Raw genomic sequence first — 17956 nt, forward strand, 5'->3', positions numbered from 1 at the left:
TATAAGGTAGTTACATAAATTTTAATTTTCATTTTTTTTCTAATTTGTAGCTGTTTACACACGCTCCCTAATAGTAGTGTACCAATCTAGCTTTTTATAGATACTCCCGAACAGCAGTTACTCACCAACCAATCACCTTACAACTTTTCTGTGATGTCACTATTTGAATATTTTTACAAACTTAGCCAGCGCACACCAACTCCTGAAGAGGTTCCCCTCCTCTCAGCTCCCGAAGGTAATTACAGGCCCTGAGCCTTGCACTACATTTATTCTGTCCTGCTTTTAGCTGCTCTCTCGCAAGTCCGGTTCCAGCTCCTGAAGGTAATTACGGGCCCCGAGCCTTGTGCTGCATTTATTGTCTTCTGGGTCTAGAAGCTTCCTCACAGGTCTGGTTCCAGCCCCCTCAGTTCCGGAAGGTAATTACAGGTCCCGAGATTGGCATTGCATTTATTCTCTCCCAGGTCTAGCTGCTTCATCACAGGTCTGGTTCCAGCCCCCTCAGGTAAGTGCAGGCCCTGAGCCTGGCACTGTATTAATTCTCTCCTGGGTCTAGTTCTGGCCCTCTCAGCTCCCGAAGCTCTTCACCACTCAGTCTGTGTTAAGTAAAGATAGAGAAAGCAGTTGGTCACGCTGCACAGAATTAATCTTAATGCTCACGTGAGTTAAATAGTACTGAAGACCTGTGCTCCAGAACTTGCCGCGCCACTGGCCAAGCTGTTCCAGTACAATTACAACACTGGCATCTACCCGGCAATGTGGAAAGTTGCCCAGCTATGTCCTGTACATAAAAAGCAGAACTAGTCCAACCCGGCCAATTAGCGCCCCATCAGTCTACTCTGGATCATCAGTAAAGTGATGGAAGATGTCATCAACAGTGCCATCAAACGGTACTTGCTTAACAATAACCTAGGCCCAACCATCTTCAGCTGTTTCATCAATGACCTTCCTTCAATCATAAGGTCAGAAGTGGGGATGTTGGCTGATGATTCCATAATGTTCACCATTTGCGACTCCTCAGATGCTGAAGCAGTCCGTGTAGAAATGCAGCAAGCTATGGACAATATCCAAGCTTGGGCTGATAAGTGGCAAGTAACATTTGCACCACACAAGTGCCAGGCAGTGACCCTCTCGAACAAGAGAGAATCTAACAATCTCCCCTTGACATTCAGTGGCATTACCATCGCTGAATCCCCCTCTATCAACATCCTAGGGGCTACCATTGATCAGAAACTGAACTGGAGTAGCCATATAAATACCGTGGCTACCAGAGCAGGTCAGAGGTTAGGAATCCTGCGACAAGTAACTCACCTCCTGACTCCCCAAATCCTGTCCACCATCTACAAGGCACAAGTCAGGAGTGTGATGGAATACTGTCCACTTGCCTGGATGGGTGCAGCTCCAACAACACTCAAGAAGCTCAACACCATCCAGGACAAAGCAGCCCACTTGAGTAGCACCCCATTTACAAACATTCACTCCCTCCACCACTGATGCACAGTGGCAGCAGTGTGTACCATCTACAAGATGCACTGCAGCAACGCACCAAGGCTCCTTGGGCAGCAGCTTCCAAACCCGCGACCTCTACCAACTAGAAGGACAAGGGTAGCAAATGCATGGGGACACCACCACCTACAAGTTCCCCTCCCTAGTCACATACCATCCTGACTTGGAACTATATTGTCGTTCCTTCACTGTTGCTGGGTCAAAATCCTGGAACTCCCTTCCTAACAGCACTCTGGGTGTACCTACCTCACATGGACTGCAGCGGTTCAAGAAGGTAGCTCACCACCACCTTCTCAAGAAAATTAGGGATGGGCAATAAATGCTGGCGTTGCCAGCGACGCCCACATCCCATGAATTCAACAGATTTTAATTGAAGTATTCTTGGGTGTCTCTAATTATTTTCAAAATTGTTACTCGTGGTAGAAGCATGTTGGGGCCAAAGTGTTGGTAGCCTTTTCATACTTTGTCCAAACTGGGCATTCCTTGTGTGAGCCTAGACAATGTCAGCACGCCATTCTATCATGAATGTCGCAGGCAAACTTGATCCTGGCTTAACCTGACACACGCATGTATACACACACACACACACACTCGTTTGTACGCTCTCGCGCACTATCACTCTCGCACACTCGTGTACTTGCTCTCACTCTTGCTCACTCGTCCTGGTGCGCCAAGGCCAATTTTTGTTGCATCTAAGATCAGCTGACTTGGGGATTGAGCTTGATAATGTCTGGGTTTGTGTGGCTCAGTTCCACACTGCACAGCACTGATAAAAACTGAGTCACCAGGGACAAGCAGCTCCCATTTCCAGGATCTTCACTAATCATTCTCAGTCGCACTACCATAGTAGTGTAAAGGCTGCTTGAACTTGGCAAAATGGTTCATTGTCTAAGTGCTCTCCTTCTGATTGCAACGAGACCTCAAGATCCAGTCGAACAGGAAACATGTCTTCTGCTTCAGTCAGTATTGTGTTCAGGTAGCGAGTGTTGTTAGCAGTTAACCAGAAAAAAGGCACCTACTGAGCTCAGTTCTGTTCTGACTCCTATTATCAGACATTAGCATTGCCGTCCCTTGGGGCTCACACACCTATTTCAATGTTAAGTTATAAAACTGCTCAACCTCAGATCCTACTGATATATGGAAAGTGACAGTGTGACTTGAACGGCAAAAATCATCGATTGATGCTTGGTGATATTGCCATCATTGCACAGTCATTGATGTTTTCTGATGTGACAGCATCCAGCTTACACTGATCACAATACACAGTGCAAAGAACTGACATCTTGTCTGATAAATCTACTGATGGGTGGCTCGCAAGTGCAAGAGCAAGTCATCAACAGAAGAACCTGCTTTGTGTTTTTTTTCAAAGCAACCAACTCCTCAGCATGCATTTTGTTTCCTCAAAAATGGAAGAAGTTAGATTCCATCTTCTCTAAGGTTTAATGAGAGGAGGAGTATGTTCCTGAGGACAAAACTATTTCCCAGCGTTTCTTTACTCCGATTCGTTTGCACAAATGTTTATTATCATGTGGGATATGTTCCTGTTGAAATTGTTCAATACAAAGGCTATAAATTTCACTCTGCACTTTTTAACTGCAAGTGCTAAACCATCTAAAATAATCATGTTACCAATGTCTGAGACATAAAGGAAATGTAGTATGAGAGTTTGTATGGGAAAATGTTTCCCATAACTCCTGAATTTTCACCTAGCTCGGACATCACATCCCAGAGTTCCCGGAACCAGCAGGAATTCAATAAGAATGTAAGAAATAGGAGCAGGAATTGGCCCTTCGGCCCCTTGAGTCTGCTCTGCCATTCAATAAGATCATGGCTGATCTACCTCAGCTACGTCATTCTACACTATCCCCATATCCCTTGTTTCCCTTTGTATCCAAAAAATCTATTGCTCTGACTTGAATATACTCAATGACTGAGCAGCCTCGGCTCTCTGCGCATATCAAAGATTCGCAACCGTTTGAGTGAAGGAATTTCTCCTCATCTCAGTCCTAAATTGCCAACCCCTTACTCTGAGACTGTGACCTCTAGTTCTAGACTCGCCAGCCAGGGGAAACAATCTCCCAGCACCAACCCTGTCAAGCCCCTTAGGAATTTTATATGTTTCAACAAGATCCCCCCTCATTCTTCTAAACTCTAGGGAGTATAGGCTTAGTTTTAAACTCTCCTCATAAGGACAGTCCCCTCATCCTAGGAATCAATCTGATGAATGTTGCACTCCCTCTAAGGCAAGTATATCATTCCCTAGATAAGGCAACCTAAACTGCAAACAGTACTCCAGGTATGGTTTCATCGAGGCCCTCTACAATTGCAGTATTTTTGTGCACCAATCCCTTTGTAATAAAGGTACATTCCGGACCTTGTCGACTTATCATGGATCATGGTATTTCCAGGATTTTGGATCCATTCTCATATGTGATTTGCCGTTAAAGAGACTGTGGGAAGAATGTGGAATAATTTATAACGCTTGCTTCTGGACCAGATGTGCTGTACAGAGTTTGTCAACTACAAATAACAACAACAACTTGTATATTATATAGCACCTTTAATGTAATAAAATGTCCCAAAGTGTTTCAAAGGGGCATAATTAAATATGACACTGAGCCACATAAGGAGATAGTAGGGCAGATGGCCAGAAGCTTAGTCAGAGAAGTCTGTTTTAAGGAGCATCTTAAAGAAGGAAAGAGAGGCAGAGAGACGGAGAGGTTTAGGGAAGGAACTCCAGAACTTAGGGCCCAGGCAGCTGAAGCCAGGGCCACAAATGTTGGAGTGATTTAAATCGGGAAATCACAAGAGGCCTGAATTGAAGGAGCACAGAGATCTCGTAGGGTTGTGGGCTGGAGGAGATTACGGAGAAAAGGAGAGGTGAAGCCATAGAGGAATTTGAAAACAAGGATGAGAATTTTTAAATCAAGGCATTGCTTAATCTGGAGCCTTGGTGCGAGTAAGGACTTGAGCAGCAGAGTTTTGGATGAAGTGAAGTTTACGGAGGGTGGAACATGGGAGGCTGGCCTGGAGTGTGTTAGGGTAGTCAGTGTGGAGCTAACAAAGTCATGGATGAGGACTGCAGCAACAGATGACCTGAGGCAGGACCGAGTCGGGCAATGTTACAGAGGTGGAAATAGGTGGTCTTTGTGATGGATCTGTGGTTGGAAGCTCATCTCTGGGTGGGGTCAAGTATGATACCAAGGTTGCGAACAGTCTGATTCAGCCTCTGACGGTTGCCAGAGAAGATGATTGTGAAGGGGGCAGAGTTTGTGGTGGGGACCAAAGGCATCTTCCCAATATTTAATTGGAGGAAATTTCTGCTCATCCAGGACTGGGTGTCGGATAAGCAATCTGACAATTTAGAGATCATGAAGGGGTCGAGAGAGATGGCGCTGAGGTAGAGCTGGGTATTGTTGACATACTTGTTGAAACTGATGTGTTTTTAATGAGGGGACCAAGAATTGATTCTTGGGGGACATCAGAAGTAACTGCAGGAGTGGGCAGGGAAGCCATTGCAGGTGATACTCTGGATACGGTTAGGTAGATAAGAATGGAATCAGGCAAGTGCAGTCCCATCCAGTTGGATGATGGTGGAGAGGAATTGGAGGAGAATGATGTGATCAATCATTTCAAAAGCTGCAGGCAGGTTGAGAAGAATGAGGAAGGATAGTTTACCTTTGTCACTGTAACATAAGATGCCATTTGTGACTTTGAGAAGCCATTTTGGTACTGTGGCAGGGCTGCAAACCTGATTGGAGGGATTCAAACGTAAGAGTTTGGGAAAGATGGACACGGATTTGGGAAGTGACAATAGGTTCAAGAACTAGGAAGAAGAAATGAAGGTTGGAGATGAGGTGGTAGTTTGCAATGACAGAGAGGTCAAGGGTTAAATTCTCATCCTTGTTTTCAAATTTCTCCATGGCCTCGTCTCTCCCTCTCTCTGAAATCATCTTCAGCCTTACAACCCTCCAAGATATCTGTGCTCTTCTAATTCTGGTCTTTTGCGCATTCCCAATTTTAATTGCTTCATCGCTGGTAGCTGTGCTTTCGGCTGCCATGGCACTTAGCTCTGGAATTCCATCCCTGCACCTCTCCACCTTGCTTTTCTCCTTTAAGACACTCCTTAAAACTACCTCTGACCAAACTTTTGGTCATCTGACCTAATATCTCCTGATGTGGCTCACTGTCATATTTAGAGTCATAGTTATACAACACAGAAACAGGCTCTTCAGCCCATCTTGTCTGTGCCGGCCACCAAGCCTATTCTGATCCCATTTTCTAGCACTTGGCCCATAGCCTTGTATGCTATGGCGTTTCAAGTGCTCATCTAAATACTTCTTAAATGTTGTGAGGGTTCCTGCCTGTACTGTCCCTCCAGGTAGTGTGTTCCAGATTCCATCCACCCTCTGGGTGAAATTTTTTTTCCTCTAAACCTCCTGCCCCTTACTTTAAATCTATGCCCCCTGGTTATTGATCCCACTGCTAAGGGAAAAAGTTTCTTCCTATCTGTCCAATCAGTGCCGCTCATAATTTTGGATACCTCAGTCATGTCACCCCCTCAACCTTCTCTGCTCCAAGGAAAACAACCCTAGCCTATCCAGTCCCTCTTCATAGCTAAAATGCTCCAGCCCAGGCAACATCTTGGTGGATCTCCTTTGCACCCTCTTCAGTGCAATCACATCCTTCCTATAGTGCGGTGACCAGAACTGTACACAGTTGTGGCCTAACTAGCGTTTTATAGAGCTCCATCATAACCTTCCTGTTCTTATATTTTATGCCTAAGCTAATAAAGGCAAGTATCCCATATGCCTTCCTAACCACCTTATCTACCTGTGCTGCTGCCTTCAGTGATCTATGGACATGTACACCAAGGTCCCTCTGTACTGCCTAGGGTCCTACCATCCATTGTATATTCCCTTGCCTTGTTAGTCCTCCCAAGATGCATTACCTCACACTTCTCAGGATTAAATTCCATTTGCCACTGCTCCGCCCAGCTTACCAACCCATCTATATCCTCCTGTAATCTAAGGCTTTCCTCCTCACTATTTACGACACCACCAATTTTTGTGTCATCTGCGAAATTACTGATCATACCTCCTATATTCACGTCTAAATCATTAATGTATACTGCAAACCGCAAGGGTCCCAGCACTGATCCCTGCGGTACACCACTAGTCACAGGCTTCCACTCGCAAAAACAACCCTCGACCATCACCATCTACCTCCTGCCACTAAGCCAATTTTGGATCCAATTTGCCAAATTGCCCTGGATCCCATGGGCTCTTAACCAATCTCCCATGCGGGCTCTTATCAAAAGCCTTACTTAAGTCCATGTATACTACATCAACTGCTTACCCTCATCCACACATCCAGCCACCTCCTCGAAAAGTTCAATCAAGTTTGTTGGACACTATCTCCCCCTGACAAAGCCATGCTGATTATCCTTGATCCTTGCCTCTCCAAGTGGAGATTAATCCTGTCGCTCAGAATTTTTTCCAATAGTTTCCCTACCACTGATGTTAGACTCACTGGCCTGTAATTACCTGGTTTATCCCTGCTACCCTTCTTGAGTAATGGTACCACATTCGCTGTCCTCTAGTCCTCTGGTACCTCTCCTGTGGCCAGAGAGGATTTGAAAATTTGTGTCAGAGGCCCTGCTATCTCCTCCCTTGCCTCACATAACAGCCTGGGATACATCTCATCTGGGCCTGGGGATTTATCCACTTCTAAGCCCTTTAAAACAGCTAATACTTCCTCCCTTTCAATGGTAATTTGTTCAAGTATATTACAATCCCCCTCCCTGATCTCTACACCTACATCATCCTTCTCCATAGTGAACACAGATGAAAAGTAATCATTTAAAACCTCACCTATGTCCTCCGATTCCACACACAGTTTGCCACTTTGGTCCCTAATGGGCCCTACTCTTTCCCTGGTTATCCTCTGGCCCTTAATATATTTATAAAACGCCTTGGGATTTTCCTTTATCTTGCCCGCCAGTGTTTTTTCATGCCCCGTCTTCGCGCTCCTAATTACTTTTTTTAAGTACTCCCCGACATTTTCTATACTCCTCTAGGGCCTCTGCTGTTTTCAGTGCTTTGAATCTGCCATAAACCCACTTTTTTCCCTTATCCAATTTAGTTTTATAAGGCCCCTGTGAAGTGCCTTGGGACATGTTAGTAAATTTTATTAAAGGAGCTATATCAGGGTTGTCCAACATATGGCCCGTGGGCCAGGATTCGGCCCGCCAAAGGTTTCCCATGGCCCATGGATGCATTTCAGAGATGAAAAATTTTCCAGTGTCATCTTTTTTCAGAATGGATTTTTTAAAAATTGCACTGTCAGTGTCATAGCTGTTAAGTGCTGCATGAAAGCAGGAACAGTGGTTTTCCAACTTTGCACAGCTTTGGGATTTTCCGGCGGGTTCTGACCTTTTTTAAAAGTCCACTGGAAAACCCTGAATCTATCTGAAGTTGGGAAACCGCTATTCCTGATGTCAGCACCTGTCTGCTGTGATACTGACAGAGCATTTAAAAAAAAAAACTGACCAACCACAAAGCTGCTGTATTAAATGCTTACACTCCCTGCAAGTGTCGGGGGTTGGGGGGGGCGCGGAGGTGGGGGAAGGGGGTGGTAGTGAGAGGGGGGGAGGACAGAGAAAGAGAGGGGGGGAGGGTAACAGAGACAGAGCGAGGGGGAACAGAAAGGGAGGGAGAGAGTGGGGGGGACAGAGAGGGAGAGAGAGCAGAGGGGGTAAACAGAGAGCAGAGGGGGGAACCGGACAGAGAGCGAGCAGAGGGGGGAAATGGAGAAAGCGCGTGGGTGGGGGGGGGAAACTGCGAAAGAGAGAGAGAGAACGGAGGGGGGAAACTGCGCGAGAGAGAGAGAGAACGGAGGGGGGAAACTGCGCGAGAGAGAGAGAGAACGGAGGGGGGAAACTGCGAGAGAGAGAGAGTGAGCGGAGGGGGGAAACTGCGCGAGAGAGAGTGAGCGGATGGGGGAAACTGCGCGAGAGAGAGTGAGCGGAGGGGGGAAACTGCGCGAGAGAGAGTGAGCGGAGGGGGGAAACTGCGCGAGAGAGAGAGAGTGAGCGGAGGGGGGAAACTGCGCGAGAGAGAGAGAGTGAGCGGAGGGGGGAAACTGCGCGAGAGAGAGAGAGTGAGCGGAGGGGGGAAACTGCGCGAGAGAGAGAGAGTGAGCGGAGGGGGGAAACTGCGCGAGAGAGAGAGAGTGAGCGGAGGGGGGAAACTGCGCGAGAGAGAGAGAGTGAGCGGAGGGGGGAAACTGCGCGAGAGAGAGAGAGTGAGCGGAGGGGGGAAACTGCGCGAGAGAGAGAGAGTGAGCGGAGGGGGGAAACTGCGCGAGAGAGAGAGAGTGAGCGGAGGGGGGAAACTGCGCGAGAGAGAGAGAGAGAGCGGAGGGGGGAATCTGAGCGAGAGAGAGTGAGCGGAGGGGGGAAACTGCGCGAGAGAGGGAGAGAGAACGGGGGGAAACTGCGAGAGAGAGGGAGGGAGAGCGGAGGGAGGCAACGGAGAGAGAGAGTGACAGGGCGGGCAAGAGAGAGGGATGGGACACAGAGAGTGATAAAGATCACTGCTGACAGATGGACATCTATCCGGAATACTCTGCATCGCTACAAGTTTGCAGGCAAACATTAACGACTTGTGGAAGCAAAAAAATGCCAGGTATCTCAGTAAATTGGTGTCCAACATTGTGATGAGAAAGTAAGTTACTAAATTTGTCGTCTTATTTAAAGTTTCTTCACAAAAATGCACATTTGTTGCTGCTGTTTTGATTAATAGTAAGGTAACTTTTTAATGCCTTTACCTTTCTGAAATTCTCTCACTGGCCCCCTAGCTAAGCCAAAAATGGTAATGTGGCCCCCATGCTCAATGTTTGAACAACCCTGAGCTATATAAATACAAATTGTTGTTGGTTCTTATGGGAGACAGGTGAGGACGGCAGATTTGAAGGAGAGCGGGACAGTATCTGAGGAGAGAGAACTGTTAACAATATCAGCTAATGTGGGAACCAGGAAGGGAAGCTGGTCAGTAATTTAGTGGGTTGAGAGAGCAGGAGCTTGGGTCACATTGACTAGATGAGCTTGGAGATGGCAAATGGGGAGATCGGAGAGAAACTATAGAAAAAGATACAGTTCAGGACTAGGGCGGGGGGTACGGTGGAAGTGGCGGAGACAGCTGATCGGATAATCTCAATCTTACTCATGAAGAAGTCTGTGAACTCCTCACACTTGCGGGGAGGGGGGGGTGCGGGGTAAGAGACAGAGGAGAGAGTTTAAGGAGACAGTAAACCAGGGCTGATCAGATTTGCTCATGAGACAGGAAATGTGAGCATTATTCTAAAGTTCTGTTCTGAGCGTCCTGTGCTTATTTGGGTTGCTTAAATTAATTTTCCAAAAGGAAATTTAAAGTGTTACATGGTTAATTTTCTCTTCTTTCTTCTCAATTGAACTTTAGCTTTTTAGCTTTGGCTTTTGATCCCATATCCTGTGGAAGCACTGGAACTTGCCCTCATAGCCTGCCCCACGCACCCCTCAAAATGTTGAACTTGGATACTGCGACAGGTACTTCCAAATTATCAGTGCTCACTTCCTATAACTTTCAATCACTGTTGCTGGATGGCCTCCCATTGCAGCCCATAATCTCAGCTTTCACTTAGCACTCAACCCACCTTTACCTTCTGCTATTTCTTTTGAAGTTGGTCAGCCTCCACTCTCAAGTTGGGTTTGTTCTCCCTGGGCCAAATGATCTCCCTCCAGTTGATTTCCATTCCCCTCGTTCTCTTCCATTCTCTCTCCAACCAATCTTACTCAAGCTGGTTTTCACGTCTCTCTTGCTGGTAGGTGGCTGTTATGAGGATAAGTAGAAAAAGGTCAGTGTATGAGCTTTTATTGCTCATGCAATGTCTGCTTTTATCTTTATGACAGAACTGATAGCCTCAGAATTGTGTTGCACTGGGATTGGCAGGTATGTGATTGTACCAGATATGGGACTTTTAATGTCAATTAAAAAAAATGCAAATGATTCTAATTAATGCATAACTGGCAGCATCTGCAGTCTCGTGATGTCTGCACTCTGGAGTTTGGCAACTCTGCTGAGGGCCTCTTGTTTATATAGCCTGTAGCAGACTCCCCAGGGTTCCAACGTAGTACAGAAAATTACCACTGGACGGCAAGGCACTTGTTCTCTCTGAAAAAGGAGTTGAACGTTAGTGTAACTGGGAACTGTATTCTCAAGGTACTCTGTAACTGAGATTAGCAATGCACCAGGCGAACTGGATCATATTTGTACATAAGCAAATCATTTGGAGTTGAGCAACTACAACAACAGTCCCTAATGTTATTATAGATTGGATTAGCCAAATGTTTGGAACTATCTACAAGAGACATCCTTAATACAGTCCCCAAGACAGCAATGCTGAAGTTTTATGCTATGTTTTAGGGTTTCAGAATTCACTGTGAATCTCCAAACCAAATCCTGGAACAAGGGGGTAAAGACTCTTGATCAAATTGAAACCAATTTGGAAGTTTCCAAAAGTCACTTTGGCTGAAAAGCTATATTTAACATGAATTCTCAGACTCCAGACATTGCTGTTCCTTGGGTGGGGATGGTTTACTAACAAGGGGCCAGGTAAAGTACTGTCATCTGCTGGCTTTGCTTTTTCTACCTCCCATCCTTGGAAGAAATTGCAGTGGAGAACTGAAAATGACAGCTTAAGCAAGTACAACCATCTGTTTTTGATTTGTTCTGAGGATGTGGATGACACTGGCATGGCTGCATTTATTGCGCACTCCAAGATGTCCTGATAAGCTATTGGTGCTCTTAAGATGTCATTAGGTAGGAAATGCCAGCATATTGATCGAGCAACATTGAAGAAACAGTGACTTACAGTTGATGCTGTTCCCAACACTGCTTTTGTCCTTCTCAGCATCAACGCATTGATATGAGACCTTTTAAGGTAGGAAAACGTCCCAAAGTACATCAGAGGTGTAATCAGAAAAAAATGGATATCGTGTCAAAGGAGTAAATACTGAATAGAATGACCAAAACCTAGGTCAGAGGTGGTTTTTAAGCAGAGCCTTAAAGGAGAGAAGTAGGGTGAAGATATGGAAAGGTTTTGGGAGGGCATTGCAAAGCATGGGGCTAGGTTGCTGAAGGCATGGTCACCAATCGTGGGGCGCAAAGGAGAAAATGCACAAGACGTCGGAGGAACAAAGAGTATGGTGGGGGTGAGGTTGTTGGGCTAGAGGATGTCACTGATATAGGAAGGGGTGAAGCCATGAAAGGATGGGAGATCAGCCAGGAGAGCATTGGAATAGTCAAGTCAGGAAGTGACTAGCACAGATGTGGGGAAGAGATGGGCAATATTATGGAGATGATGGAAGTAGTTGTTCTTCATGATGGAGAGGATACAGGATCAGAAGCTGAGCTTCAGATCAAAGAGAATGCTGATACTTCAAAGAGTTTAGTTCTGTATGAGGCAGTGTCTAGGCAGGGGATAGAATTGCAGACAAAAACAAGAAATGCTGGATTCACTCAGCAGGTCTGGCAGCATCTGTGGAAAGAGAAGCAGAGTTAACGTTTCGGGTCAGTGACCCTTCTTCAGATGAGGGCTATGGAATTTGTGATGGGCTGAAGGTGATGGCCCCAGTCTTCCGACATTTAACTGGAGGAAATTGCATTTCACCCAATACTGGATGTTTGACAAACAGTCTGACAACACAGACGCAGTGGAAGGATCGAAACAGGTAGTGGAGGAGTCGAGCTGGATGGCATCAGTGGAAGCTGACACTGTATCCCCGGGTGGATGTTGTCAACAGGCAAAATGTAGATGAGGAAATGGAGCAAGGATGGATCCCTGGAGTTACTTCGGAGGTGGTGGTGAGCAAAGGAGCTATTTCTTGGAACTGAACAATGGGGGAGAGACTTCAGAGGATGATGGTGTGGTTGAAAGTGTTGACAGTTACAGAATGCTCAAAATAGACGGAGGGATAATGCACTGCAATCACAGAGGATGCCATTTTGTTTGGGACTGTTATCGTGCTATGGGGCTGAAATCTCAGCAGAGTGAATCAAACAGAATTGTGGGAAAGCTGGTCATGGATTTGGGAATGGAAAGGGAAGTTGGAGATGAGATGAATGTATGGAGGGGGAAGTAGATGCTGTCAAAGTAACTTACAGTTGCATCAATTACAGGGATAGGAATGATTATCAGGGAGATGAATTTGTAGGAACTCCCAAAATTTCATAACACTGAGTCTTTCAATACAGGTAGATTTTGTGTGGAACAGGTTGAACTCTTCAAGTAATGAGCATATCAGAGTGGGTGTAGGTAATTAATATTTGTCATCTCATTGTTTGAGCACTATTGGTACAATTCCAGTGGCAACACAGTGGGGAGATTTCACGCATCCACTACTATGCTTTACTGGAATCTTAGTCCTAAATTTAATCAACCCATTACTGTCAGAGTCTCCCGCCATCAACATCCTGGGGGTTAGCACTGACCAGAAGCTTGACTGGACTAGCTATATAAATACTATGGGTATGAGAACATGACAGAAGTTGGGAATTCTGCAGCAACCAACACCTCCTGACTCCCCAAAGCCTGTCCACCATCTACAAGGCACAAGTCAGGAGTGTGGTGGAATACTTTCCACTTGCCTAGATGGATGCAGCTCCAACAACAATCAAGAAGCTCAAAACCATCCAGGACAAAGCAGCCTACTTGATTAGCACCTCATCCACCCACCACTTTAAACACTCACTCCTTCCACCACCAGCGCACAGTGGCAGCAGTGTGTACCATCTACAACGTGCACTGCAGCAACTCGCCAAGCTTCCTTCAACAGCACCTTCCAAACCCGTGACCTCTACCACCCAGAGGAACAAGGGCAGCAAGCATGTGTGAACACCACCACTTGCAAGTTCCCCTCCAAGTCGCACACCATCCTGACTTGGAATTATATCACCATTGCTTCAGTGTCAGTGGGTCAAAATCCTGGAACTGCCTCCCTAACAGCATGGTGGGTGTACCTACACCACAAGAACTGCAGCAGTTCAAGAATGTGGCTCACCTCTACCTTCTCAAGGGCAATTGAGATTGGGCAATGTATGTGTATGTTGGCCTTGCCGGCAACTCCCACATCCCATGACCCAATAAAAAAAAGTCATTCAAATTCACCAATTTACCACCATTCTCTTACTTCTAATCAATTTGCAATAAAATGCTGAATCATATTGAGCTAGAAATTCTGAGTGTGGTATTAGTGGAAGATGCTTAATATCTTTACATGATGGTCCTTTCTCTAATCTCTCTAAATTACCTGTAGAAGGAAAGAAAGTTAATGCTTTGGGTGTAGGCTGAACAGTCTACATCCAATGCATTAACCTGTCTGTTTTTTTTCAAAGGATTCTGGACAGATTGTGTGCTTTCAGCATTTTTAAATTTAGTATTAATTGTTTCCTTGCAGAATGCTCCTAACTTTCTGCGAGCCTCAGCACTGTCGGAGCATGTCAGCCCTGTTGTGGTCATCCCTGTTGAGTCCACCTCCCCCGACAGTGAGCCAGTTGTGGAAACGGATGACTTGGTCGAGATGAACTCATCATCCCAGCAGGTACGTGAAGTGGTGTTTAAGAAGGACTTGTGTAGCAAGGAGACTAAGTATAGGCTATGATGTAACTAACCTGATATTGTGGTTCTTAGCATCAGCTTTACCACGTCGCCAAGGTGTTCTTGTAGCTCGTCCCATTGGCTGACTGAACAGATGCATTGAGTAGCATAAAGGCCACCATCTTCAGGAGAAGGGAGGAAATTGGAGAGGAAACTTGAACCAAAACTGTTCGTAGCAATCTAATTGCATCCGCAAGAAGGGAGGTAGCCAGACAGATTCAGTTTGGCTGAGCTTTTGATGACCCCGTTGTAATAATGGCTATTTTTTTTTAACAAAACACAAGTTTATGAGGAAGAAAGTTGATTTTGCTCTTTCCACCTTTTTTTCAGGAGTATGCTGGTAAATTTTCCCTTTTTTTGGTTTCAACTCATAAACTAGAATCAAAGAATTGTTACAGTGCAGAAGGAGGCCGTTTGGCCCATCATGTCAGCACCAGCTCTCTGAAAATGCAATTCACTCAGTTTAATTCCCCTGCCTTCTACATCTGCCTGGTTTGAGAGGGAGGGTGCAAGGTTTGTTCTCGGACGGCAATCAGTGCACCCCAGTAACTGGGTAATAGGAGATACTACAGACCATCCTCTGATTTCCCCATTGCCTTCCTGCAATCAATGCAATCACCACTGAACAACTTCCTGTTCAGTGAAACTCTGAGAGAATTAAACAGCCTCCCTTCTGCCCAAGATCTCTATGCTCGATTGCTAAACCCCATGTGAATGAAACAATCTATTCATAACTGTAACACCCAATCCTTTTCTTGATGGGCATTGATCCAGATCCTGTTAAAAGGTATCAGTTGACCCAGAGTTTGCTTTCTCTGTTAATCTTTTCCAAATAACCTCCATGCTGTCGGAAATCATGTATCTTGCTTGGGGCTTGTGAGCTTTATGATAATTAGTGAGTTCTGTGTTCATTCAATAGATTGAGTACCTACTACTTCAACCTTCTACATACCTGATATGCTGAAGGCCTGTATCATTGTTTCCTCTGTCATCTTTTCTGCGTTGAAAATAACTTCAGCTGCCTGTGTTTTGCACAGCTTACTCATTTAAGACCTGGAATCATCCTGGTCACTCTCTTTGAAACTCTTTCCTGTGTATCTGTCTGCATTTCAAGCTGGGATGGCCAGTGCATTTCTCCTTTAATCTCTAAATGTCAGCATTATGTGTTCTGACTGGCTTTGCCTCAATGCCTGGTTTATTTGAGGAGTATTCAGGTAAATTAGCTCAAATAACCTTTAGGGTGATCAGTGATAATATCCTAATCCTTTTTATAATAAAAATAGAAAATGCTGGAAATCCTCAGCAGGTCAGGCAGCATTTGTGGAGAGAGAGTATTTGTAAAGAAACAAAAGATGGCTCTAGATGAGGTATAAATGGGAAAAGCAGAATCGTCACCAACAGCAGCTGTTGGAAAAAATAAGCAGAAGTGATGACATGAAGTTATCAAACTCAATGTTAAGTCCACAAGATTGTGAAGTGCGTAAAGGCATTGAATCTAACAATTTCAAATCAGAATCTTATCACTGATCACCCTAAAGGCTATTGAGCTATTTTACCTGAATGCTCCTCAAATAAACCAGGCATTGGAGCAATACCAGTCAGAACACATAATGCTGACATTTTAGAGATCAAAGGAGAGACCAATTCTACAGTGAAATGCGTTGGCCATCCCAGCATGAAATGCAGACAGATACACAGGAAAGAGTTCCAAAGAAAGTGACCAGGATGATTCCAGGTCTTTTTAGCGTTTTAGTCTGATGATCTTTCATTGGAGCTGGAAAATGATTTTAAAGGTTTTAAGCAAGTATGGAGGCAGGGGAAGGGGAGGAAAGAAAAAAAAATGAAGGTCTGTAATAGGATGTAAGGCAGGAGAGATTTAGATGACAAAGGGATGATGGTGCAAGGCAAAAGGATATGGTAATGGGACAAGTAAAGAAATAAAAGATGGATCTAGAGTAGTAAATGTAAAATAGCAGAATCATCATCAACTGCTGAGAAAAAAATGGAGGCCAAGATCCTGATTTGAAATTGTTAGATTCAATGCCTTTACGCACTTCACAATCTTGTAGACTTAACATTGAGTTTTATAATTTCATGTCATCACTTCTGCCCATTTTTTCCAACAGCTGCTGTTGGTGACGATTCTGCTTTTCCCATTTATACCTCAAGTCCCATCTTTTGTTTCTTTACTTTGTTCTTTTTCTTCTTTTCCCTTGCACCATCACTTTTCTGTTTTTATTTCACATTTCCAGCATCAACAGTATTTTGCTTTTGTAGCTAAATCCTTTTCCTCATCTACTTTTCTTAATGGGCAGCTTGAAAGTAGATTCCTTTTTGTTAAATTGATCTATTGCTATAGATATTCAGCTTATAAGTGGTTAATTTGCAAGGTATCTTTTCTGAACATAAGGTCAGCTGCGGAGTTCTTATTGCAGCAATGGTGATTTACAATGTTAAACAAAGGGGAAATCGTGAGCATTTCATGGCATGGTGATTGACTGGTTTACGGGGGCACCTGAGCTGTCTGCGGTGAAAGTGGTTGTTTCTGTAAGTTACGGTGGCTATGAGACACATGGGAAAGTCCCACGGATCAGTTGGTTGTAAACTAGGCTATCGACTAAGACTCTGTCCATGCAGTGTTGATAGCCTGCCTTTCAACTATGAAAGATATGCGATTTATTCACAGTTCTAAAGGTGGGTCCAATTTGGACCCTTCAGGCTGATTTTATTTTACCCTGTCATCCCAAGTCTTAATGGGGCTTTTTTTTTCTCTTCCCTGAGACACCAAAGTAATAGAGTAAGTCTGAGCATTGTGTAATGGAAAGAGAAGGCCAGCTAGCTTGGGAATAGGTAGCTTAAGATTGGGCTTTTGCTTCCCGTATTTATAAAATTGTGTCTTTTTTCATAAAATTAGGGGTGTAGTGAAGTGACTAATTTCATTGTGAAAAGTGTATGAACTATATTCCTTTCATTCATGTATCTTGTCCAAATTCTTTATTTTGTACGTGATTTATCATTTTGTAGGTAGACAACTAATGGGAAGTAAATCAGGGTTTATGTTATGATCACTGTTGTTTTACTAGATATTTGGCAGTTTGAACTGAGGATGGAACTGCTTGTGGCTTGCAATAGGGAAGATGTTGGCTTGGGATTTATAATGGGAAGGGAAATGAACTGTTGCCGAATTTGGATTATAACAGAGAGGGGTGACACCTAGACAAAGTTAATGTAGAGTTGGGAGAAAGAGTTCCATGACAGATGTACGGCTTGTAATAAGGCAAGTTTTTCTTCCCTTTTCTTTGGGGATTAAATGTTGAACAGAATGTGCAGTCAAAAAGAGACTTGTGAAATTGTGAACAATATTTTTTTCTCTTTGAATCTTTTATCATTGTGCGATAGAGAGGATTAATGTATAGGAGAGACATTGAGACGGTGAGGTGGAATTGTTACCATGGTGATAATTGCCTTCTCTCTCAATGGCATTATACAGTGCTTTGCTGAAGAGGTTTGAAGGATTATTAGCTGCATCCATTAGGGGAGCCGTGCTTTCATCTGGACCAGTCTGTAATCTTTAGTATTCTGTGCAGAGCTGCTCCGGGAAGGCTTTATGGAGCTCATCCAGCTGAGTCGTGACTGCAGAACTTTTCATCATTATTTCACAAGAGTAACTACCACTGTTTCATTTCCAAAGAAAGCAAAAGAATCGTGAGCAAACACAGCATCTGAATAAAAATTCTGTCTCTGTCACTGCTCCCTC

The 17956-nt window shown here is 44.6% G+C and overlaps 1 protein-coding gene across 2 annotated transcripts in view; it reads left to right on the forward strand.

Moving 5' to 3' along the window:
* Positions 1 to 17956, forward strand: part of hip1 (huntingtin interacting protein 1) — a 249125-nt gene that overhangs the window by 131965 nt on the left and 99204 nt on the right. For both annotated transcript variants that reach the window (XM_068010196.1, XM_068010197.1), the window contains one exon: positions 14000 to 14143. In XM_068010196.1, coding sequence (XP_067866297.1) covers positions 14000 to 14143 — 144 coding nt within the window. The remainder of the gene's footprint in view (positions 1 to 13999; positions 14144 to 17956) is intronic.

Source organism: Heterodontus francisci, chromosome 30 (assembly GCF_036365525.1).
Source record: "Heterodontus francisci isolate sHetFra1 chromosome 30, sHetFra1.hap1, whole genome shotgun sequence".
In the NCBI taxonomy this organism is placed as follows: domain Eukaryota; kingdom Metazoa; phylum Chordata; class Chondrichthyes; order Heterodontiformes; family Heterodontidae; genus Heterodontus; species Heterodontus francisci.